Genomic DNA, 24,915 nt, shown 5'->3' on the forward strand with positions numbered 1-24,915 from the left:
GAGGAAGTGCGGCGCTCGGGCGGCGGGGAGCGGCCTGGCCGCCGGGTCCTCCTCCCCGCGGGCCAGCCCCCGGCCCTCCCTCCCCGCCCCGCGCGGCGGCCGCGGCGGCCGGTTCCGGGTCCTGTGACCCGCCGGGGACGTTGCGCCGGCGGGCGGGGGCTCCGCGGGGCTCCGCGGGGGCGGCGCGGCAGGAGCCCGGGCAGCGGCGGCGGCGGGAGGCGGGCGGCGGGCGGCGGCGGCGCTCATGGCGGGCGGCGGGCCCGGGGATGCCGGCCTGGGGGCGGCGGCGGCCGCGGCGCCCGAGACCCGCGAGCACCTCTTCAAGGTGCTGGTCATCGGCGAGCTCGGCGTGGGCAAGACCAGCATCATCAAGCGCTACGTCCACCAGCTCTTCTCCCAGCACTACCGGGCCACCATCGGGGTGGACTTCGCCCTCAAGGTCCTCAACTGGGACAGCCGGACGCTGGTGCGCCTGCAGCTCTGGGACATCGCGGGTGAGCGGCGGCGGCGGGCTCCGTCGGGGGGGGGCGGGGGGGGTCTGGGGGACACCAGCGCCGCCGGGGACCGAAAGGGACGCGGCAGGGCGGACTCCAGCGGGGTCACGACGGTGGCGCGGGCGGGAGTAGTGGAAGGACTTAGAAGCAGGCCGGGACAGGTGCATGAACAACGACCCGGCGTAGACGCCTCCACCAAGTCTGCGCCAAGCATCTGCTCTTTAAGGGAGGAGGCGGCGGCGGTGGCCTCCGCCCCAGCGTCCCCTCTCTCTCTCTCTCTCCCTCGCCGGACCGTAGTTTGTGAAACGGCCGTGGAGGCTTTTCCAGAAGTTGAACTCTGAAAGTTGACAAGCTTGTAATACATCAGGAAGAGTTAGGGGGAGGCCCTGGCTCCTCGCAACCAGTTTTAACATTTCACAGAGGAGCACTGAAGTCGAGTGATTTACCCAAAGGGACACTCCAAGGTACTGACACAACCAGCACCAGCAACCGGGTTCCTTTTCGGAATGTTTCTCATCGGCCAGCTTGGATGTGAGATCCCTCTTTGTGATCTCACACTGTCCTCACTGCGCTCCTCAGATAGGATGCTGTGCTAGGCCAGGTACCCCCCGCCCCCCTCCTCCGCTGGAGAAGGTTTGGGAAAGTTGCTCTTGAATCCTTCCTCCCTCCCTAAACCCACCAAGCCCGACTTCTGGTCCCCTTCTCCCCACCCTACGCCCCAATATACTATCTCCCTGGCAGTGGCTTTCAGGTGACATTTGGGAACGTGATACCCCTCTTTGAGAGGGTTCATATTCTCCTTGCTTTAATTTATGAAAACTTGGAACTCTGGTGGGGTGGGCGGGGTGCGGGCATTTAAAAAGATGTTAGCTTTGGAAAGTTTAAATATGGAAATGATGATACCAAAAGTTACCCTGTTCAATCACTGTTGCTAAGAAGCTTCATCTGCCATAGACAATTCTTATGGGAGAATGTTTAGAGTGGGAGAGACCCATCCTTCATCCTACAGATGCATCAACTGTAGAAGCTATGGTCACCCAGCTGGTAGTAGAGTAGGAAGGAGGGGCCCAGGTCTGTCTGCTAGGTAGTGCTCTTTTCACCAACAGCTTATCCTATGTGAGAAAGTATTGAATTATAAGCTATATGATATTTTAAGAACAGGTTTCTCTGCCTCAGATATGAGAATGAATTTATGTCATTTCCTCAGAGAAAGGGGGATGCTCAGTCCTGGGCTCAGCTTTTTTTTTTTTTTTTTTTTTTTCTGTTGGTTACAGAAAACCAAAAGTTCGTTTGAAAAGTCATCTTTTGAAGCCAGAGGCTTCTTTCAAAATACTTCCTGCTGTTTCACAGAACCCTTATGAATACTAGTATCTCTTCTTGACAAAGTCATAAATTCTAAAGGTTGCTTTACCATGTGATAGTCATTCTTCAGGAATCTTCAGTGTAGCTGTAGATTTCCATGAAGATGATTTTAACCGCCTCCCCCCTTTCCCCGCCCGAAGGTTGTTGACTTTGCCTTATTCTTCTTGTAAAATAATATCATATTTAGCTATTAAATCATCATTGGGTCTCACTGCAGGGTAATGAAAGATACTGTTGGTACATTTGTGTTTTTAAGCGTCATGCAAAAGTGCTTGTTTGGAGACTTGGGAAAATAAATCACGAGTTATTTTCTCTTCTTTTTTTGTCCACTTTTAACAGACCTATGTAGCCGAGAAGGGGACACAGTCTTGTCAGACTCTGGTACATATTGGCCTAGATGGAATGAATGTGCTTACACTTTTGACTACATCCAAAGGTTGAGCTTTGCCAGGAAGGAAGGCAGAATTTTAAGATCTCCAAAAAGGGATTCCTGAATGTTAGATAGCATTGAGCAAGTACACATCAGCTGTTAATAAGATTTGAGGTAAACTAATGAGGTAATTAGAAATTACTAGGCTCACTTGATAAGATTTTCGAGATGAGGTCTTAATATATAAGGAAGCTGACACAAAAATAATTTGGCTTTCACCTGAGGTTTAGGGAGCTACATCATTTAAATATGTTTGCTTTGAATATTTGACCTATTAGTGAATCCTGGCTCATACCACTTGAATAAGTTGTAATGATGTAATAAACGCAAACTGATGGCCACTCCAGAAAGCTTCCCATGGCTAAACATATTTGCCTCATGTAGTAACAACGTTGAATCATATTTAACTCTCAAAGGTGAGAAATATTTCTTGATTGCAAAACAGTAGGTAGGGCTGGCCAATTGATAGGACTAACTTAATGTTGGTGCTATTTCAGATTTGTTGTTGCTTTAGAGATGAGAAAGTTGGCAAAGGAATTATATTGAGTCTCTATACTTGGAAACTTTGGCAAGTGTACAGGTGGGAGTTGTCCAGATGTTTCCCGTAAATGTGGTCAAGCAGTTTAAGCCAAACTCTTCAAATCAGGAACCATAGTGACTCTTGGGTACAGGCCTTTCCAATGCTTTCTTATTGCGTAAAATGAACGTAGCTTTAAAATCCAGATGCAATTCAATACAATTTTTGTGTTAGGCAACTGTCTTTTATTTCACATCTCTTTTGAGATTGCTCTTAACACATAACTGAAATATCCTAAGTTACTGAAGTCAATAAAATTTTTAAAAAGTTTAATAAATACTACTAAATTAAGATGTAGCAAGAGATGTCTCTGGGCTCCACCTTTGGTTGTTGCTACATAGAATAATGCATTTAGTATAGGCCAGCAATGCTTTAAATGGTGGAACTTCTGCAGATCTCTCAATTCCTGTAGTCCTCAGTGGCAGACTTTTATTGTGTCACAGAAGCAGTGTTGTATGTAAGGCCCAGGCCCCTCTGGCTGCTGTTTTCATGCAGGAACCACAATGCCAGAGGCCTGCAGCTCGGCCTTTTGTCTTGGTTTTGCCACAGAAAGAGCAAGTGTACCTGGCACACTGGCTTATTTCAATTTTCTTTACCATATTTCCTGATGGGCCTTGCATTTACTGACGAATTCTACCTTCTTGGCACATTTTGCCATGTCACTGCAAACTAGGATGTTTCCCAGTGTAGAATCTGACCTGTCCTTTCATATGTATCATAGAGGAAGTAATAATTTGCCTTACTACTTATTATAATTTTATTAGCAACTATAGAATTTTCCAGGTGGGTTGAATGGCTGGTCTAGACTACATCTTTAAAAGAAGAAGAAGAAGAAAAAAAAGGTTTGTTCTTTTAGATGGAATACAATGCAGTCTTCCTGTATTCATTGAAGTGATTTGTTTTTATAGAGGAGACAAAACTTTTATGTCAACAATTTCAGAGTTCTCAGCAGGGCCTGAATATTAAATTGATGCCAGATGGATTAATGGCAGAAATTTATTTCACCTAAGTTTTACCTAACATGGGAGCCCTTATAAGAAAATGAATACCCAAAGAAGTGGCTAAACCTAAGTGCTTTTATACCAGGTTGAACAAAGAGAGGGAACGGCAGAAAAATGACTAAAATATATGGGGAGGCTAAAGGAAAATAAGAATTATTTTATAAGGTCTGTTTCTAGAGACGTCTCTCAGCTTCAACTCCCAACCCTGGTGATGAAGATATTTCTTTCCTCTTAGAAAAGACAGGACATCTCTCAAGTGGGAGTAGTCTTGTCTGCTTTCAGGCAGAAAATAGGGGAGATTAGAGCACGCTTCTTGCATCTGCTCTTTTTCAAGTACCTTTAGTTAAAATAATCCTTATGCCAAAGTGACATTTTGGGGGTGCTGGTCTCTTCTGTCACCTTTCGCTTTTTAGAATTAGTATTTCTGTATAGAAATCTGTATGGATGACACTCTTTTGGGCCCAAGAACAAATTATGAATATTCTACTCATAAGCTCCTATAAATATTATTTGCTATACTGTAAAATGCATGGTTGGAAGATGTAATAAGTTATATAGACCATACTTAGATTCACTTTAAAAAAATATTTTATTTACTCATGAGAGACAGAGAGAGACATAGGCAGAGGGAAAAGCAGGCTCCCCATGGGGAGCCTGATGTGAGACTGGATCCCAGGACCCCGGGATCACAACCTGAGCCAAAGGCAGATACTCAACCACTGAGCCACCCTGGCATCCCTAGATTCACTTTTTAGTTTTTAATTCCCATTCTAAGTTAGGACATTGATCCTACTTTCCTTGTAGTATCTTCAACATTGGCAACCATGGCACCTCATGGCTTTTTATTGCCTACTTTCATAATTCCAGTAACCCTCATGAGTAAGAATCAGGAATATTATCTCTGATGCTTTTCCTGACCTTCAAAGTATCTATTAGCCAAGAATTATTAATATTCAGGTTTCCTCTAAATATGAAGAAGTGCTCTTAGGGATTAGTCTATAGTTATTTGTTTTTTGTTTTTGTTTTTTATGATAGTCACAGAGAGAGAGAGAGAGAGAGAGAGAGAGAGAGGCAGAGACACAGGCAGAGGGAGAAGCAGGCTCCATGCACCAGGAGCCCGACGTGGGATTCGATCCCGGGTCTCCAGGATCGCGCCCTGGGCCAAAGGCAGGCGCTAAACCGCTGCGCCACCCAGGGATCCCAGTCTATAGTTATTTGTAACTTCCATCTTAAACATTGAATGTTACATTGACTTTCCAATTACTTACCTCATTTATTTTTTTTTTTTTTTTTTTTTTTTTTTTTTAATTTTTATTTATTTATTTATTCATGATAGTCACAGAGAGAGAGAGAGAGGCAGAGACACAGGCAGAGGGAGAAGCAGGCTCCATGCACGGGGAGCCTGATGTGGGATTCGATCCCGGGTCTCCAGGATCACGCCCTGGGCCAAAGGCAGGCGCCAAACCGCTGCGCCACCCAGGGATCCCTACTTACCTCATTTAAAGGGATTTTTAAAATCTTCATTAGATCTGACTTTTGTACAATCTTGCCATCCTCAGCCTTATGCAGATTCAGCTGCTGTGCGGAATTACAAATAAAGCCTACTGTTCCCTTTTCCATCTTTAAATCTTCTTCAGTTCGTGAGACCTGAGACACCTTTGGGTGACCCTGTCTGGAGCTGGCATCCACAATTGCCTGAGCAGGATGGGCAGAGTCACAGCATATTTCTGTTACTGTATGTGGAAAAGCCCCTGATAGTGATACCATCATCTTTCTGTGTGTGTCTTTTTAATATGTTCCCATTCTCAGTTGCCTCAGTTGTCTGTCCCACATAAGCTGAAAAGTGCCCAGGTTAGTGGTAGAGAGAGTGGTACATTGATAAGAACACTGACACGATCTTTTTCCCAACCATTTCTTGCTCATTCTACTGTTTGAATTAAAGTATGGGCTATAAAAAAAAAAAAACAAAAAACAAAAAAACAAAAACAAATAAACAATAAATAAATAAATAAATAAATAACTAAATAAATAAATAAATAAATAAAGTATGAGCTTTTAGAGATCCCATAGCCTAAATACAGAGAAGTGTAGTCACTTGCCCATCAATGGCCTGTACAGAGACTTGTCTCATGACTCTGAAATATGAAAACAAGCTTTAATAGAGTAGCAGGTTTTTTGATTCACTGGTGTCAAAACAATCTAAAGATTGTTGTCGAACAGTCTAGCAGACTCCTGTCTAAATTTGCAAATGTTCTGGTCATCCTTATAGTAGCTCCTATGACTCATTTTATACCCATTATAATAATTACCATCTCTTCCTGTATCCATTGAAGTGATTTGCTTTTATAGTGACTTTTTTTTTTTTTTTTTTTTTTTACATTTTCCCGATTTTCCAGTTCTACTCTTCTTAATACAGAACTTCCAATGTAGATCCTTTTTGATTAGCTCCATCACTTTTGGGGGCATTTTAAACAACTCTTTCCACACTGTGTACTTTCTGAAGATAACAAAGCCGCCTTATTGATGTGTACTTGTAGAGCACACACTGGAAACACAAGGTAATAATTATAGATGTTTGCATGGTCTATACTCTGTGATCTCACTGATTAAACCTGTAAGCTGTGCGTTATTCTAGAGAGGCAGTGTTACTTTCAAATATAAGGAGAAATTTTAATCCGTTATGTATTTGTTTTCTTGACCTTCTGATTTTCTTAAGCTTCTGATATGGAAATTTCCATGATTCTTATTCTATTTTTAAGCATACCCAGGATTTTGTTTTTTATCAGGTATAGTGAGGCCAACACACCAGATATCATCACCGTTGAAAAGACAGTTTTTATTCATAGTTCCCAAGAGGAGGGAGCAAGCTGCCCTATGCAGGGCCACATAGGGAAGCACCAGGGTTGGTCAAGAGACAGAGGAGAGTATGGGTTTATTGTAGTTTTTGTAGGAAGGAATGGACAAGGCAGCGTAGGCAAGTTGAGCAAGTTTAGAATTGGTTCGTTTGAAATATTTCAGTGGGCCTTGGGATATAGGGGTGGTTTCCAGTTGTTTACTACATGGGCATGGGTGATTTAGGGCAGGAGGATAGTGTCCTAGACTACCGGAGCCTGGAAAAAAGCAGATGGGTGGTGAGGGCTCTGGATTGGCTGGTTTGCATATCAAAGATGTTTAATGTCTCTAAGAACTAGCTAAAGCTGGGAGGGGCAGTCCCTCCTCTGGTCCACAAGACCCCAAGATGTTAAAGCATTATGAAACGTAGAACATAAAAACCATGATTGACACATATTTCTAGGCATTTGTTAGAAAGGATTGAGAGATGAAAGTGCTCTTCCAAAGAAGACTTTGAAGGCCTTAGATTTATAGCTGGAGAATACCATATCCTTAAACTAGTGATGATTTCACACTTAATCAACACTTTAGTAGAGAGTCGGCTGAGTCCACAAGTTTGTGTTGTGGTTGTAGAGAGCTCCTGGATGGTGAAGACAGTGCAGACCTATAAATGGAGGGGGGGGGGGGATTTCTGCAGGGTGACGTAAAAGATCAAGGTAAAAGCACTCTAGAATTCTCCTCAATTATATTTTCAAACGTGCTTCTTGAACTTTTTGCAATCAGGGAGGCTAGACACATGTCATTTCTTCACTCTCCTTTTGAGAGAGATTAGCCACATAAATGGACAGTCGGGATTTTCTAACTGACAGATTCTCTTCTTTCCCATTCTTTCTTTCCACTCTCTTCTGTCCAGATATTTTCCTTAAGCATTTCTGTAGTGATTTCTGATTACTTCTTGAAATTAAGCTAAATATGATGTAGTTTTTGAATGTAGGTGACGTCTGGTGGGGTGAGGTCCAGAGCCAAGGACCAAGAAAGAATTCTTGAGAAGTCTTTAGTGCAAAATGGTGGTTTTATTAAAGCACAGGGATAGGACCTCTGGGCAGAAAGAACTGCTGCCCTGAAGTTGTGAGGGGTGGCTGGTTATATGGTTGGGTAAGCAAAAGGGAGGTTTTCAAAAGAACTTTCCTGTGCTAAAGAGGACCTACAAGATATTGGAGGCCCTGCTGTTGTCAAACTAAGGTGGTTTTTTCCCTCTAGTAAGGTGTTAACATGAAGGCAGTGGGAGCTTCCTGGAGGAAGGTTATTCTCTGCCTGCCTCAATATTTGTCAATAGGCTGCAGGTTATGAGGACATTTAATTTTATCTATATTTCTTTCTGGAAGTTAGGTTATTGATAAGAATGCTTTTTTTCTTGTAAATCACTAAGATGTTTGTAAACTGAGGGAGACTCACATCTTTCAGGGCTGTGATCTCTAGAAGTTAACTATTTGTTTTTCCTTCCCTTAGCGTTGGGGCAGCCAGGAGTGCCTCAGAAAGATCACACATATCCCACCTGGGAGTGTGTGTGGTGGGGGTGGTTAGTGGGGTGTCAGCTTGTGTGCTATCCTCAGTTTGCCTTCTGCTCCCTCATCAAATATATTGTGTTTTTTTTTTTTTTAAGTGTAATTATATGGGAACTCCTCTGGAGGTTCTTAAAATGCAGATTGATTGTCATCAACTCTTTCAATAGATTTGGCTTCTTCTGATAAACTTCTCTATGCATCATGATTTAACAAAGAGATTAAGAGGTTAATTCTCTCACCTAGTGAGCCTGTGGTTGGACAGTCCACAGCTGCTGAGCAGAACCATAAAGGCTTAGTGGACTAATGCTGACATTGGCACCGCCCAGCTATGCCTTGATCATAGTCTTCGTCCTTGTGGTCCAATTAGATGTGCATGCCTTGCTTCAAGGGCTGCTAGGAAATCTAGCACCTTTTTTTTTTTTTTTTTTAGTTGGATGCATTGCTTTCCCAAATAAAATTCTGTGAAGAGATACTGGAATGGACAACCAGCAATCCCCTATACTTACCAAATTAGAATTCCTACTGGTAGGGCCTGGATATTTGCAAGGTACCACGCACCACACGCAATCTGATTTATACTAAAGTCGAGGAGAAGTAGTTCTGTCATTGGCTTTGCTGCACCCTGCATCCTCTCACCCCACTCAGGGAGTTCTCCACATAACCGGGTATACCTGCCTGCTCCACATGCTTGCTCACCCTCACCTGCCAGGGCCTGGGAGTTCTTCTCAATTTCCTACCACCTCTTCTTCATCTCAAGAGCCTCCCTCTGAGGGTAGTGTATGGACACAAGGGCATTTACAGGACAAAGATGGTACATTTCTTGCTCTTGTTGAGTAACTTGGTAAGAAAGTGAAAAGCTAATATCTTAAACATTTTTTTTTTAAGATTTTGTTTATTCATGAGAGACACACAGAGAGGCAGAGGGAGGAGCAGACTCCTCACAAGGAGCCTGATGTGGGACTCGATCCCAGAACCAGGATCACACCCTGAGTTAAAGGCAGATGCTCAACCGCTGAGCCACTCAGGCATCCCTAATATCTTAAACTTTTAAAACTACTATGACTTTGAACACAAATCAAAAAGCTATTTTGATTTTATTCCTTGTTTCAGGTAAAGTCAGCTCTTCTTTTTACGGACCCAGAGTAAGACCGTACACAGTGACTGAGTATCACAAATGCCCAGTCGTCTTAAGGTAGCAAAAAGAGAAATTCAGGCTCTGAATTGATCGGGATGGGTTGGGGGCAGGGGGAGATAGTTTTGAGGACTATTCCATGTTACCACTGCTGCTATCTAGAAAGCAGTTATTTTTCTCTTAGGTGTAGGTGTTTTCCCCTTTTGTTTCTGTATTGTTTGTTACACTGTTACACTCTTTTTTTTTTTTTTTTAAGATTTTATTTATTCATGAAAGACAGAGGCAGAGACACAGGCAGAGGGAGAAGCAGGCTCCATGCAGGGAGCCCGATGTGGGACTTGATGCCGGTACTCCAGGATCACGCCTTGGGCCAGGCGTCAAACTGCTGAGCCGCCCAGGGATCCCCTGTTACACTCTTGTTTGACAAACCCAAGACCCATCATGACAGCACATTCTTGCCTACATCAGGGTATAAAAATTTTTAATGAATAACTACCCCTTTAGAAGTGATGACTGGATTTAAATGAAATTGGACTGGGTCTAGATTTGTTGGCCACCAACCACGCACATTTGTTAGAGGTGCTTCATCTCTAAAATGCAGATTGAGATTTAAAGATTTTTTAAAAGGTGTTTACAAGCACAAACTAGAAACCTGCACTTTTCTATCCAATCATCTTGAGTAAGAATATGGTAGCTCAGTGACTCTCAGTGGGTGGGAAAGGGTAAGCATTTCTACACTTAGAAAACTAAATACCAGTTATCTCATTACTTTGATTTGTTTTTCATGGTGAAATTTATATTTTGAGTTTTAAATAATGTGAGGAAACATTTAGGTTATTTATCAAATGAGGCCTCTGTTTCCAATAGCCATTCACACTGTAGTCCTTTCCTTGTCAAATCTGAGAGGAAAGACATTCCTTTTGAAATTTTACTTATAAAGAAGTCCAATTATTTTGTGGTTTTCCTTAATTCAACTATGTATTTTTGGAAATACATTAATGATGTCATCTCTGCTCCTTTTCAAGTCATCAGTGTTGTATACTTCCAGATATTAGGTGAGCATTTTAATCTTTTTGCCAACATGTGTACCTTAAGCTTCATCTCTTTGAGTATGTAAGTTGTGCATCTTTAAATATCTTTGAGCCTAGATGACTAACACTGTGCATTTTCTTCATTTTCAATGCCATGATGTCTAGTTATAATAAAGGTCCCCTTTTCTAGAGAAGGAAGTAAGAGACCTTTTTAAAAGATAAAACATTTTAGAGTCGTTTGGAATATTCTGGCAATATGCCACAGCAGTCTGGATGAAAAAGGCTGCCCCTAGTACTGGGGGAACTAAAGCACTCAGCACTGGGGCATTTCCCAAAGCTGCTATGGTAAAGCCCTAGGAGACTTTGAGAAAGGGTTTACCTTGTGTAATAAAAGAGGGCTGTGCTATTTTTGAGGAAAGGCACATCCTAGGCCAATGGCTCTCCCTTTGGTCTATCTGGAGACATGGGCCATGCGGAGCAACATGTACTCCAGAAAGCCTTTGGCTAACAGATTGGACAGCACATTAGGTAACAAATCAACTTGGAAATTTGAATAATTTCCTCTCCCTGGGATTTTTTTTTTCTCATCTATAAAATAAGAAAGGTTGGATTAGGTGATATGGGTGTCATGCAACAGTTTCAATGTTGTCCATTTAAGTGTGGGAGACATGAAAGTGGTCCCTCCCCCTCCAGTAAGAAATGACCACAGCACTGGTTAAAGAAGGTGGTGATGTTGCTTAGATCTTCCCCACCTTGTTTGAGCTACTTATATAGATCTATTAAGAGGAAGATCTCCCAGGTCCTGCTTAATTTTTAAATTGCCTTAAGCTTTAACTCTACACACACCTACATACCCCATGAAACAAAACTCATGCATCTGTGTTTGTATTTAAGAACTGTAGACTTCTTTACCCTGTCCTCTCCTGTTCTGCGTCACGACCCAGGAGCATTCAGCATGGCAAGAATTCCCTGCATTTCATTTATATAATCGTATGGTAGAATCCAAGAATAATGAAGGTTTCTTGTACTGAACTTAGGATGCTTGATTGGCTACAGCGTGTTCTTTGTATTTCTTGTCTGAAATTAAGAGAAAAATTTTAGGATTCTACAGAATTCCAGTGCAATTCTAATGTTAAATGTGAAAGTCTTTCTCATTGGTTTGGCCCTTAGCCCTTTTTTTTTTTTAAACTTAGGGCAAACTCCGGAAGTGTTGTGAAAGGGAAGTAGTAGACTACATCATTCTCATGCGGAAGACTCCGTACTATTGGAAGTTATATCTAAAAGTTAAATATATGAAGCTGTTTAGTACAAGTAAGCATTTGAATGGCATTCTTGATTTAATGTGTCTTTCAAAACAACTAAGATTAGCTTACATACCTCAATGAATAACATCCCTTTGTATGATACCATAATATGTTCTTCATATCTCTGATTACACTTAACACACCATGGTATTAGTGTGTCTATTTCCTCATATAGACTGTGAACTCCTTAGAAAATCAGATTCATTATTTCATGGTATTCACTAGTGTCTAAGCATAGTGCCTGGTACATGGAAGGAACACATACATGTTTTTGAGTGGAGATCAAATCTAGATATAAAGTAAAAAGATACTTGGGAGTTGTATCAGCCAAGATAGACGAGGTTATGTTGGGGTTCCAACAACACTAAAAGTGTCAATGGTTTAAAATAATTATTCCTCACTCTTTCTACTTGTCCATAGTGAGGGCAGAGGTTGAGGTGGAGGTAGGTATATAAGGGCAGGTTTGTGTCTGAGCTGCCTGAAGACTCAGGCTAATACAAGTTCTATCATCTCTTGATACTGTCATCTCAAAATTAGGGTTCAAGCTTGCTGCAGCAGGACAAGGGCACTGCCACCCAAGTGATTCTACTTCGAAGTGACACTTCTGTTTTCATTTCATTGGCCAAGAATAGTTCATAGCCACTCCTAATTTAGTGGGGGTGGACGAGTGTGATCCTTCATGCATGCAGAAGTGGAGGGGAATGGATATTCGTGAATAGTAGTTCACACATAGAGTACACATGTTGGCAGTATGCTTTCCACCATAGTTCTTTTAGGCAATAATAAGGGAATTGATAAAATTACCCAGAGAGAGATAATAACATGGGGTGCAGCCCTTACTCTAGCAGCAAAGTTTACTATATTTTCCAGTTTGTTTATTTTCTATATTTTCCAGTTTAATGACTGGAAGAAGCTAGCATGTCTCTGTGTTTCAGCCTTTGAAACCAACATAGTTAAATCTAGGTTTTACTTTGTTAGGTTTTTCTGGAGAGCAACTCTTAATTTTATGTTAAGGTTATTATTTTAAATGAATTCATTGTATCCTTCTCTATTCTCTAATTAAACAACATATTTGAGAAATGTGTGTTTTTTACTTATTTTGACCAGTTCAGGAATATCTTTGAAGCCATAATGGATTACTGCAGAATTTTTTAAAAAAAGAGATGATGAACTCAGTAAAATAGGAAGTATAGTTCACTATTCTGTTGGAAAGTAAGCTATTTCCCTAAATGCATGGCTTGGCCTTTTGATGTGGTATTATTTATGTTTGATCCCCATTGCTGTCTGGATTCAGTGATTGCAGAATCTTTAGAAAATCCTTATAAATTAAAGTTATCACAGGAGAAACCTAAAACATCAGAAAGGAGAGCTAGGAGAGCTTCAAAGATCCCTAAAGAGCTCTAAAGATACCTGACTTATTTAGGCAGAGAAAGTTACTTGCCTGGAGCTGCTTGACCTTTAGTACATGATAGTTTGATTCTTTAGTAAATTTGAGTTTTCCTCAAGTTCATTTTCCTCTGCAGACTTGTTTTCACCTCTACAGTTCACAGCATAGAACTAGTTTAAGGCTTTGTCGTGTTTAATTGCACCATTTTAAAGAGGATACTCAGGTTTTCATCGTGTAATACATTTATTGAGAACTTAATAATAATACTACCTAACATTTACACAGTGCTTACTGTGGGCCTGACCTTTTACTTTTTGAACTTAAAGTATAATTTACATGCATAGACCTTAAATACATGACTTCATGAATTTTTATATAGCACTTCCGGTTCAAGCTACATGCAGACCATCCCTAACCTCCTAGAACAGACGCAGCAAATACCTTAGGTTTTTGTTTCTTGTTGCAGCTACTCAACTGTGCCATTGTAGAATGAAAACAGATGTAGAAACTCATAAAAAGATAATGGTGATAAGATTCCAGTAAAACTTTATTTAGCTGAATTTGGCCATGAATTATGATTTGTTGTACTCTGCCCTAAAAAACTCTCAAGCAGGCAATTTATATTAAACCTTCCCAATGAGCCTCTGAGGTAGGTGTTCTTTTTTTTTTTTAATCACTTTATTGATACAGAATTGACATGCAACAAACTACAATTTGGTGTTTTGACATAGGTAAACACTAGTGAAATATCACTATAATCAAGTTTGCAGATATATCCATCATCCCCAAAGTATTTCCTCTTGCCCCTTGGTAACTCATCTCTCTGTCCAAGACAATCACTGATGTGCTCCCTCTTACTAAGTCACTAATTTTTTAATTTTTAAGGATGATATAAATCTTTTAATAGAGTATTACCTATTCCCTCTCTGGTCTGGCTTCTTTTACTCAGCATAATTATTTTGAGATTCATCCATTTCGTTACTTGTATCTATAGTTTGTTCCTTTCCTTTCTATTGTTATATTCCATTGTATAGATATACCATACGTTCTTCATTACTATTTTGGCTATTAAAAATAAAACATCTATGAGCATTCACAAACATGACTTTGTGTAGACATGTGTTTTCATTTTGGGCAAATACCTAGGAGTAGAATGTGTTGGTTGTATGGTAGATATGTTTAAATTTTTAAGAAACTATCAGATTGTTTACCAAAGTGGATGTATTAAATTCTTATTTTTACCAGCAGTGTATGAGAGCCTGATTGTTCCACATCTTCACCAGTACTTAGTAAAATCAGACTTTTTAGCCATTTTTGTGGGCATGAAAGGGCAGCTCTTTGTGATTTAAATTTGCATTTCTCCAATAATTAATGATGCTGGGCATCTTTTCCTCTGCTTATTTGTCATCTTGTACATTTTTTGATAAAGTGTGTATAAACTTTATTAATTAGATTTTTAATCTTAGGGAGTTTTGAGAGTTATTTATATGTTCTGGATATAAGACCTTTACTAGGGCAGCCCGGGTGGCTCAGCGGTTTAGCACCACTTTCAGGCCAGGGTGTGATCCTGGAGACCCAGGATCTAGTCCCACGTCGGGCTCCCTGCATGGGGCCTGCTTCTCCCTCTGCCTGTGTCTCTGCCTCTCTCTCTCTCTCTCTCTCTCTCTCTCTCTCTCTGTTGCTCATGAATAAACAAAACAAAACAAACAACAACAACTAAAACCTTTACTAGATATGGGATTTGCATTTTTTTCTCTGTACCTTTCCTTTTCATTTGCTTAATAGTGTAATTGACACCATTTTGAATTGCCATATGGTGTGGTTGTTAGAAAGCACACTCTCAGGCTATTAGAGAGTTTTGAATCCTAACCCTAGAACCTAGGGAAAATAACTTGAGATTTCTAAGCCACAGGGTCTACCTCAAAAATTGCTTATTATACATGTTTCTGATTTTGTTTTACTAAGAAGTTTACATGAGGACAAATTCGAATATGATTTAGGATGATTGGTTGAAAGAAGTATTTTTAGGTATTTATAGATGATTCAGTAAACAAAACAAGAGTCACTAAAGCTTAGTTTTTCTTCATAACTTCTGGATTTCTATACTTTTACTAGTTTGGCACCCTACTGTCTTTTTCTAAATTGAAGGGATAGTCCAAAAGAATACTCTTATAGCTGTGGAATAATCTTATATGCTGGGCTGTCTTAATGAGGCTAATAATTTCCCTTGTTGCCATAGTCAGTATTATATTTAAGAATTATAAACATAAAAGTCAGTAGTATGTGCTCTCTAGTTAAAATTGAAGTCAGAACCACTTTAATGCATCTATATCGTCTTTTTTGCAGAATAGTATTATTGATTTTGACCAGTTGGTATATCCTCTGTCAATTTGCTGTGTATGATTATTAAGTGTATGTTTATGGAAAATGGTCCAGGTGTTAACTTCTTATGAATTTCAGCATTGTGATCAAATAAGCTAAATAATTGGCTGGTCAGATTTACATTACCAATAAAATATGAACATGATAGTGGCGTTTCGTATGTGACCATTTGTTACAATAAAATTCAGACATCTAGACTATCATAGTACAGCTTCAGATGAGCCCACATGAGGAGTTGTCACAAACCAAATGATCTTTAAGTGTATCCATTTAAGCTTGCCTATTGTGGTGTTTTTCCATTATTTCCTTAAGCAATACCTAAAATTGCATGAGGCTATAGTAGAATTTGGAGAAGGAATATTTTTTGTGGGTAGCTTTGTGTTTGTTACTATCAATAAATAAAGTGTGTTTTCCATCATGTGTTTTAACAGTAAGTGTCCTGTCAGTTTTGTTTTTATCATTGGTCAGAGTTATCCATCTTAGATTTGCACTGATTGCCAGTCATTTTTCCTCAACACTGTAGTCAGTAACTTGACAGGATGAAGGGAAAGGCCTCAGAAGTCAAGGCAACTGCAGGATAGTTCAGAATGGCTGGCTTCGTATCAGCATGGGTGCGTGGGAGTCAGGAGGTCCAGATTCTGGTCCTGCCTTGTGTAGTCAGTGCTGCTGTAATCCTGGCCAAGCAGCTCTTTGCATCGGTTAGCATCTGTCAGATGAAGATTAGGGACCCTCCTCCATCAAAGAACAGTGTGACACCAGACAGAAGGGGGATGCTTTGCAAAGTCCCAGGTAGTATGTGAAGCAGTAGAATTTTTCTCTAAGTATTTAACATGTTAAATTATTTTAAAAGTATGATATTCAAAAAACTATAGTCAGTCCTTTTAATCACACAACTATGCTTCTTGTTAGTAGGTTTGCATGCCTTCTTAGAGGAGAACAATCTTGCAGACAGAGTCAAAAACGGGTACAGGCTAGAGATGGGGAGGAAAGATGAATTCCTTTATCTCATATCCAGCCCTAGTCCTTTTGACTGCATTTTACCCACCATACTTATCTTCTTCCTGCAAGCTTCATTTTCTTCTATTTTTGTCTCTTCTCCCCTCCACTGCTAGCTTTCTTTTTTTCCTTTAGAACTTTTCTTAGACTACAGGGAGTGGCAGGGCATGGGGAAGCGATGGGCTCTGTAGCATTAAGCCCTGTCACCTGGATGTTTATGGAGCATGTGTCAGACACACACAGAACATAAAACTAGTTAATTGTGTACTCGGACCCCATGATCAGCCATGTGGTTTGTGCATCCTTCATCCCACCAGTTTCTTTGCTACAGAACAGGAGATGTGTTTATAGCACTATTCCTAGGGTCAAAAGGTTTATATCTAAACATAGACTCTGTCTGAATTATGAGTTCTTAATCTCTTAATATATTTATTTCTAGGGCAGGAGCGGTTTGGCAACATGACCCGAGTATACTACAAAGAAGCTGTTGGTGCTTTTGTAGTCTTTGATATATCGAGAGGTTCCACATTTGAGGCCGTCTTAAAATGGAAAAGTGATCTGGATAGTAAAGTCCATCTTCCAAATGGCAGCCCGATTCCTGCTGTCCTCTTAGCTAATAAATGTGACCAAAAGAAGGATGGTGGCCAGAATCCTCCTCAGATGGACCAGTTCTGCAAAGAACATGGTTTCACTGGATGGTTTGAAACCTCTGCAAAGGTGAGGTCCACTTTGTGTTTATATCTACTCTGCTTTTAACTCATAAATCTGAGCTGTAACTATAAAATATTTAGACAGGTTTACGTGGGTGGTTTTGGGGAGCCTAGAAGAAAGCAAAGTATAGCATGGATATGTTATAACTTTGGGCAGCAGGAATGCTTTAAAATTGGCCAATGTGGAGGTGAATAGAACAGGTTTTCCATCAAAATAAAAATGATTGGGACGCCTGGGTGGCTCAGCGATTGAGCATCTGCCTTTGGCTCAGGGCATGATCCCAGGGTCCAGAGATTGAGCTCCCTGTGAGGAGCCTGCTTCTCCCTCTGCCGGTGTCTCTGCGTCTCTCTCTCTGTGTCTCTCATGAATAAATAAATAAAATCTTAGAAAAAATTATTTAGAGCAATGAACAGGGAGATTCTCTGAATTTGAGCCTTTAAATGAAGCACTTCTGCAACTGGAGTTTATGGGGGAGAAGTTATCTGGTCAGGCACAAGCATTTTTGATTTTTTACTGAAGGCTTAACAAGATATAAGGACATAGATGACCCCGGTGACTGTGTGGGTCATATGCAGCACTAACAAAAATGGACACTGAAGATGTCAGAAAATGTATTCAGGTGGTGTTTGAAGAGTTTCAGATGGTGTATGAAAGAATTTGAACAAGACAAGTATTAACACTTGTAACATGCTTCCATGAATAGTGGAGTGATAATTTTTTCTTTCATCTATTATGGGGTACAGTGTTTTTTGAGGAAAAATAAAAACACTAAGTTGGCTGTTAAAAATCTTGCCAACCTAGATATACAAGAAAGCAAAAGTGAAATCACAAGCACAAAATATTGGTGGGGAAGGAGTTTATGTGCATTGGGAATTTCTCATTAGAAGTCAAATAATCAGATTTACGTAAGAATGATGAAATGTTGGAGAAATTCTGTAATGAACGAAATTGAAACCAGAAGACTGGCCTAGTTTAACACAGTCCCAGCATTTGGGATGCCTTCTGTGGATTTCTGTTGTGTGCATGCATCTATATCTATATATCTATATCTATATCTATAGCTATAGCTATAGCTATATATGTATGTATGTATATATACACATGCATGTATACATATGTATATATTTTTGTGTGTATATATATTTATTTAAAAAGCATTTTCCTCTTAGCTAACATATGTGACTGGATTTACCTACTGGTCAAATTATCTACTTACTACTAGGTTACTTTTAGCTTTACCAGGAACCCACCCAAAAAGTAGAAGATCATTTGGTGCCACTGGTGATCAGAATAATGAAAGCAAAGCTGTAAGAGATTGCACAGAAAAGCTGCTCTGGAAATAACTGAGTGATGTTGGAGTCATTGGAAAAACTAGTGTCTGCTGGAGGCAGAAGTTTTTACTCCTAAGCTAAAGGCTTATTTTTTAAATATATTTTAGAATCTTAAAATTTAGTTTAATGAATAAAATGTGATGGCAGAAAAAAATTGCTGTGCAGGGTTGCATGCCACACGAGCACCTAGCTGGGCAGGAAGAAGGAAAATGGCAGTAGTTGGAGACTGGTCATGGAGGCACTTGTCCTGGAAGCCATGCCCTCTGTCTGCAGTGGGTCTATGAGGTGATTTGCTTTACTTCTCAGCTTTGTTGGGAAATAATTAGTGATATGTGTAATGTGTATTAGAGCATGAGATTTGCTGGAAGAAATGCATGTATTACAGGTAAAATTTCTAAGTTTTATTTGAATTAATCATTCAGGTAATAAATCCAAATTCCTGCCCAGAATCTAGATGGAAGATTCAACAATGATAGTGTCATGTGGTTGGATAGCTTGAGATTGTGTAAGTCATCAGCTTTGTTACATTTATAGACAGGGTTACATGTAAGTGGAGAAGGAGAACACTGGCTAATAGTAGAAGTTTCAGGACTGTTTTGTGCTTTCCTCCAAATATATTAGCAACACCATCTGCAGAATTTCCTTAATAGTAAACCAGGAATGTTCCAAGAGAATAACAGTAATATGAAATTTAGGTTAAAATTTTAGTTGAGGCTTAAGGTACTGCCTAAGTTTCACAAATGCCTGTATTTCTGAGCTGGCCAACAGCTGACTCCCCAGCTGATTTCTACCGGAATTCCAGTGATCTGAATTATAATGGGCACACAGCCAAAAGACAGTTTTGAATTCATGAACTTCATCTTTTCACCTTTTTTGCAAATAATGGAATTTCCAGTATGAAAATGTGTGACTAATTACAATATGGGAATTTTCCATTTCTAATCTCTAACCTTAATGTGGTTAGAGAGCATTATAATTCTTGGAGATAATGCGACTGGTGGGGGTTGAATGAAATTTGAACATTCAAGGATCAATAATTTAATTAAAGTTAATACTTATTTTAGGAGTGGAGGTTAAAAAAAAAAAAAAAAAGAAGGAAAAGCTTGTGTTGATGCTGGAAAAGGTACCTGAGTGAATAGCCCAGGTCTTGCAGATTTCTCACTGTCTGAGAAAGTATAGCAGATAAGGGAGACAGGATGAGCCTCATGTTGTTAGATTAAAATTGGAGTGATCACTATGACCTTAATGTTTTATATGCATGTATAAATATATATGTTTCTGGGTTTATGTGTGTCTAAATACACACATATGTATAAACAGGTAAATGTAGAAATTGATGTCTATGTGTCTGTGGCTGCATATGTGTATTAATAGCTCTGCTTGCTCGGAGGGGTTAGGAGCAATGACACCACAGATCCAATGAGCTTCTTAGTCTCCAGAATTTGGTTTTTATTTTTTATTTTTAAGGGATTTTATTTATTTATTTTAGATAGAGTATAGCTGGGGAAGTAGCAGAGGGAGAAGGAGAGAGAAAATCTCAAGCAGACTCCCTTCTAGTGCAGAACCTAACACCAGACTTGATCTCACCACTCTGCCATCATGACCTTGAGCCAAAATCAATAGTGGATGCTTAACTGACTGAGCCTCCCAAACTCAGAATTTGGTTTATAAATACTGTTCTTCTGTAAAAAGAACAGGGGTTTTGTGGACAAGGGAGTTTGGTGGGACAAGGAAAGTAAAGATGCAACAGAGATATTTTGTGGCACCAGAAACTAAGGAAACACAAAATGGAGATCTGTCAAAAAGAAACAGGACCTCACTTACAGGATCTCCAAAAAAATATCGACACTTTGAGCAGCAAAGTAAATAACTATTGTAAGAGATCTAATCCATAGAATAAAATAATAATCTCTGATATGAATAAACCAATGAAACAAGTAGAGGAGAAGAGAAAACTCTTCCTAATGGTAGAATTTCAACTAATAGATGTAGAAGGAATGATGGAAAGGAACAATCACCATGTAATAATAGCTGTTTTAGGAAAGAATGAATTAATGTTAAAGTTGATGGGAAAACTATGATGAAAAATAGGATATTTACACTTTTGAGCTTACTGAGTACAAAGGAAAAATAGCTATTCCATGGCTGGCAGACATGACTTTAAGCAAATGTCCCTCTTGTACACTGAGAGGGACATATCACTTATTCCTGCCAAAAGTGCATAACTTGAGTTTAATGATACAGAAACAAGCCCAAACAGAGATATTCTCTGGCCAGCATGCTCCAAGAATGTCAAGGTCATGAAAGGCAAGGTGATTGAAGAGCTGTTCCAGGTTACAGGAGACCAAGGAGATGTGTACATGAATTACGGCTGGTCCCTTGGATCTCAGATGGGACACTGAGACAATGGTGGTATTTTAAATTTCATAATTATTGACAACATATTATTGAATTTCCTGATTTTTATCTGGAAACCTGATTACCCAAAGATGTTAATATTTTAGGAATATGAGTGAAGGGTATTCGGAATATTTGCTATTTTTGCAATGTTTTTGTCAATCTGAAATTTAAAAATGAAAAGTTAAAATACTTTTTCTTTTGAAAAGTTAAATACTTAAAAGCCCAGATTTTGCTATGTGTTATTTGTGTATTTAATGACACCTAATAGATCTGTCACACAAAAGTGATAGCTAGTGATTTCTTGGGATATTTTAATGGACATCACACCTGCAGCATTGCTTCAGGTTAATTTACACATACGCCAACTAAAAGTAATAATCTGTACTCAGAGATGGGAAGTGACATGATGCATTTGTCATATTTTAATGTGTGAGCCCATTGGCCTTCTTAGACTTGCCTTAGATGTTGGAGGGCAGGAACTTTTTCATCTTGGTGCTTTCATTTATGTGAGTGGTAACCCAGCGTGGGATGAAGATTCCTTATCAACCATTGAGATAGTTCATTAAACCTCAGCAGCAAGTTTGAAATGGAAACATCAGGAAGGGGGATCCTTTGTGAAGAGAAGAGTGTTCTGTAGCCATGTTACTCAATGGCATTGAACTCTGACTGTGTGTACCCTGTAGGGAGGGAGAAGACGGTAGGCCGCGTATTGGAACACCCTCTGACAAACTGTGCTCATCCCCGTAGTACTCTTAATGCTTTCATCTAGGCATTAATCCTAAGAATTCACCCTGTTCATCATTTCCGCATTACAGGATAACATAAACATAGATGAAGCAGCCCGGTTCCTAGTGGAGAATATTCTTGCCAACCACCAAAGCTTTCCTAACGAAGAAAACGACGCGGGCAAAGTTAAACTGGATCAGGAGACCCTGACCGCCGAGAGCAAGTCCCAGTGTTGCTGATGTGCCTGCTGCATCTGTGCGTGCAGGATGCAGCCTAGCTGGGCTGGAAGGAGTCCTGAGAGGTGGCTAAGGTGGTGGCTGTGCTGTGCTGTGAATCTTCCCAGGGCTGCACTTTAAATAAATGCTCCGGTTTTTCTAGGGGGGGTAAATCTTTTTCCCTGCACGGAACGACTGTGATGTCACCCCTGGGAGCCTGCGGCCACATGGGGCATGTAGAGAAGTAGCTGTGCCAGTGGGCCCACACCCTGTGGCATGAACACTTAGGCTTTTGGGGCGGTTGCCATGTATTCAGGATAATGTTTACATCCTCTGTAACATCTCTTTAAATGACAGCCCCTCAGGATTTGGTAAGACTTCCAAGTTGTGCCTTTTAGCCAAAGCACTGGGGTGGTAATAAAGCCTCACCTGCAGCCTCTCAGTCATGTTATGGGTCTGTTTTTGTCTCCACACTCCGTCCTCACTCTCCACGGAGGCTGTAGACTGTTAGACACATGAGGCTTGAAGTTTTTGTACTGCAGTTTTGTTTTCCTCCCTACTTCAAACTTTGGTACTTCATGTAAAATTGTTATCCTTAAGTGTTAGAATTTCACGGGCCCTCGACAGTGTGGCACGTCCTTGCTAAGGACTCAGGCAGCACTCACCGCATTGGCCTTCTGGCTCTGGTTGCTGCCAGTTGGAAACAACATAAATGAACAGTCCTTCTCTCTCTAGTTCTTTCTTTTTTCCCTCATCCTCCCATGTGTTTGTTTTTGTACCCAAGAGCCTGGCCGATATTACCATTGCAATTCTCTCTTAACTGGAGCTAGTCTTTTGCAAATCTGTATTAGTAATGGTTGCAGAGAGAAGTTACTTCAAAGCATATACAATGAAAGCTGAGATTCCGTATTACGAATTATGAAGGAAAGTAGGTCATGTGTGGTTTTCTGTAAGGTTTGAGACATTTAAAGTATAACACATAAGAAACTTAAGGCAGCCTCATGATTTTTTTGTATTACCATTTGACCCAGTTAAGGAAAAGAATAAATATTTTGACTGAAACTTTGTGTGTGTGTGTTTTTTTTTTTTAATTAATGTGGTTCTAGAAAGGTAGATGGGGTGTGCTTTTCTGCCTTAGAAAACTGTCTATTTACGTTGTCTCTTTTGTTTTTAAGGGACTTGCTATCATCTGAAAGGTTCGACTTCTTTCAAAGGAATTTTAAAGGTGTTTGTGACATAATCCAGAGCTATTGCAACGTGAGGCATTGACCAAATTTTCTTATACATCATAATGAGCATGGGTAGGAAAGATCTATGCATTTGTTGAGAGCAACCTAGCAAGAATTGCATTTGCTCTGATAGGTGTATTCTGGGAATAAATAGTTATCGTGGGCCATACAATGTAGCTTGCCCTTCTTGTTAAATCTAGGCTTTGCTTAGGAATCACAGATGTGTTTATGTTCTGCATTTAAGTAAATAAGCTCTTTGATCTTTTGGGACATATAATCTATACAGATTCAGATTTTCTGAAGCTAAGGAATATAAAGAAAGACCCTTATTTAAATATCACCATTTAGTTAATGTAGTCCCTTCTTAATGTTTAAAAAATATTGCATTAAATCTTGCTTTCTAAGAAATATGTGTCATGCTCTAAAGTTTTTTTTTTTTTTTTCTGGTCTAGGTCAATGTACAGCTTCTTAATCTTTACTAATTCCAAAGTCCATTGTGTAAGTAGTATGAAAAATTGGTGCCAAATCCTAAATGTTAGACATACAAAGCTTATCCTGTGTGGTCACTGAAATTGATAAGTCGTCTGGAATTCTCTTTTTACATACTGATTTTCAGTTTTACAAGAAATTCATCATGCTTAAATTGAGCAAAACTAGGAGTATTGCACTGTCGGTGCCCACCTTTACTACATTTTTTACCTTCTTTGAGGATAATTTTAAGAACAGAGAGTCTTCTGTTTGGTTTCTCTTTGAACACTGAGGGTTCTGTTTCCTTGTCAGTTTATTCCACTTATCATTTTTTACATTTTTGAAATAAAACTGAGTATTTTGCTTTACTCCTAAATTCTCACTACAATTTGTTTTTGTAAACTTGAACATAAAAATTTGAATTTAGGATAGGTTACATAAATGGCTAAAGAGAGGAGAATACTTTGACTTCCTTATTCCCATACCCTCTTATTTAAATATCTTTCTGGGGATGAGGCACAGAAATCTGCTTTATTATTATTTTTTTTAATTTATTTTTTATTGGTGTTCAATTTACTAACGTACAGAATAACACCCAGTGCCCGTCACCCATTCGCTCCCACCCCCCGCCCTCCTCCCCTTCTACCACCCCTAGTTCGTTATGCTGAGTGAAGTAAGTCAGTCAGAGAAGGACAAACATTATATGTTCTCATTCATTTGGGGCATATAAATAATAGTGAAAGGGAATATAAGGGAAGGGAGAAGAAATGTGTGGGAAATATCAGAAAGGGAGACAGAACGTAAAGACTGCTAACTCTGGGAAACGAACTAGAAATCTGCTTTAAAAGAAAAAATCTGCTGAAGGGTGCCTGGGTGGCTCAGTCAGGTAAGCACCTAACTTGGTTTTGGCTCAGGTCATGATCTCAGGTGAGATTGAGCACCACATTGGGCTTCTGCTCAGTGGGGAGTCTACTTGAGATTCTCTTTCCCTCTCTCTCCATCCTTTCTCTCTCTCTCTAAAATAAATCTTTAAAAATATCCGGTGATGTTCCTTTTGAAATCTCTTATCATAAGCAGCAGTAGTTACTGAGTTTGGAATCTATGACATTACCCCAAACATGAATATTTTAAAAATATAGGACTTTTATTTCTGTGTATACATCAGTGTTATTAAAAAGTCTGAACGGCTTAAATAGCGGACAAGCAGTATAAAACTTTCGTCCACTGAAAAGAGATGTAGTAGCTTAAGGATTCTGACAGCCTGGACTAATCTCCAAGTGACTGTACAGTTAGCCATTTGGGAAAAAATAAGTCCTGTCTCTATTGTACTGTTCCTCAAAGT

At 39.8% G+C, this 24,915-nt stretch overlaps 1 protein-coding gene and 1 long non-coding RNA gene across 2 annotated transcripts in view; one reads left to right on the forward strand and one right to left on the reverse strand.

The window, feature by feature from the left end:
* LOC111095623 overlaps positions 1-998 on the reverse strand; it is a 56,316-nt gene extending 55,318 nt beyond the window's left edge. The window contains exon 1 of the long non-coding RNA XR_005353642.1: positions 941-998. This is a non-coding gene — a long non-coding RNA (uncharacterized LOC111095623). The remainder of the gene's footprint in view (positions 1-940) is intronic.
* RAB32 (RAB32, member RAS oncogene family) lies at positions 243-22,938 on the forward strand. The gene is made up of 3 exons (XM_038526277.1): positions 243-494; positions 16,933-17,210; positions 21,751-22,938. The coding sequence occupies exons 1-3, from the start codon at positions 245-247 to the stop codon at positions 21,898-21,900; spliced, it is 678 nt and encodes a 225-aa protein (XP_038382205.1). The 5' UTR covers positions 243-244; the 3' UTR covers positions 21,901-22,938.
* Positions 22,939-24,915: the final 1,977 nt, after the last annotated feature.

Source organism: Canis lupus, chromosome 1 (genome assembly GCF_011100685.1).
Source record: "Canis lupus familiaris isolate Mischka breed German Shepherd chromosome 1, alternate assembly UU_Cfam_GSD_1.0, whole genome shotgun sequence".
Taxonomy (NCBI): domain Eukaryota; kingdom Metazoa; phylum Chordata; class Mammalia; order Carnivora; family Canidae; genus Canis; species Canis lupus.

Bases quoted from the DNA above. Each gene is read 5' to 3' on its own strand.
- RAB32 (XM_038526277.1), top strand. From the start codon at position 245: ATGGCGGGCGGCGGGCCCGGGGATGCCGGCCTGGGGGCGGCGGCGGCC. The intron at 495-16,932 runs GTGAGCGGCGGC...ATTTATTTCTAG, and splicing joins GCAGCTCTGGGACATCGCGG to GGCAGGAGCGGTTTGGCAAC. The intron at 17,211-21,750 runs GTGAGGTCCACT...TCCGCATTACAG, and splicing joins GGTTTGAAACCTCTGCAAAG to GATAACATAAACATAGATGA.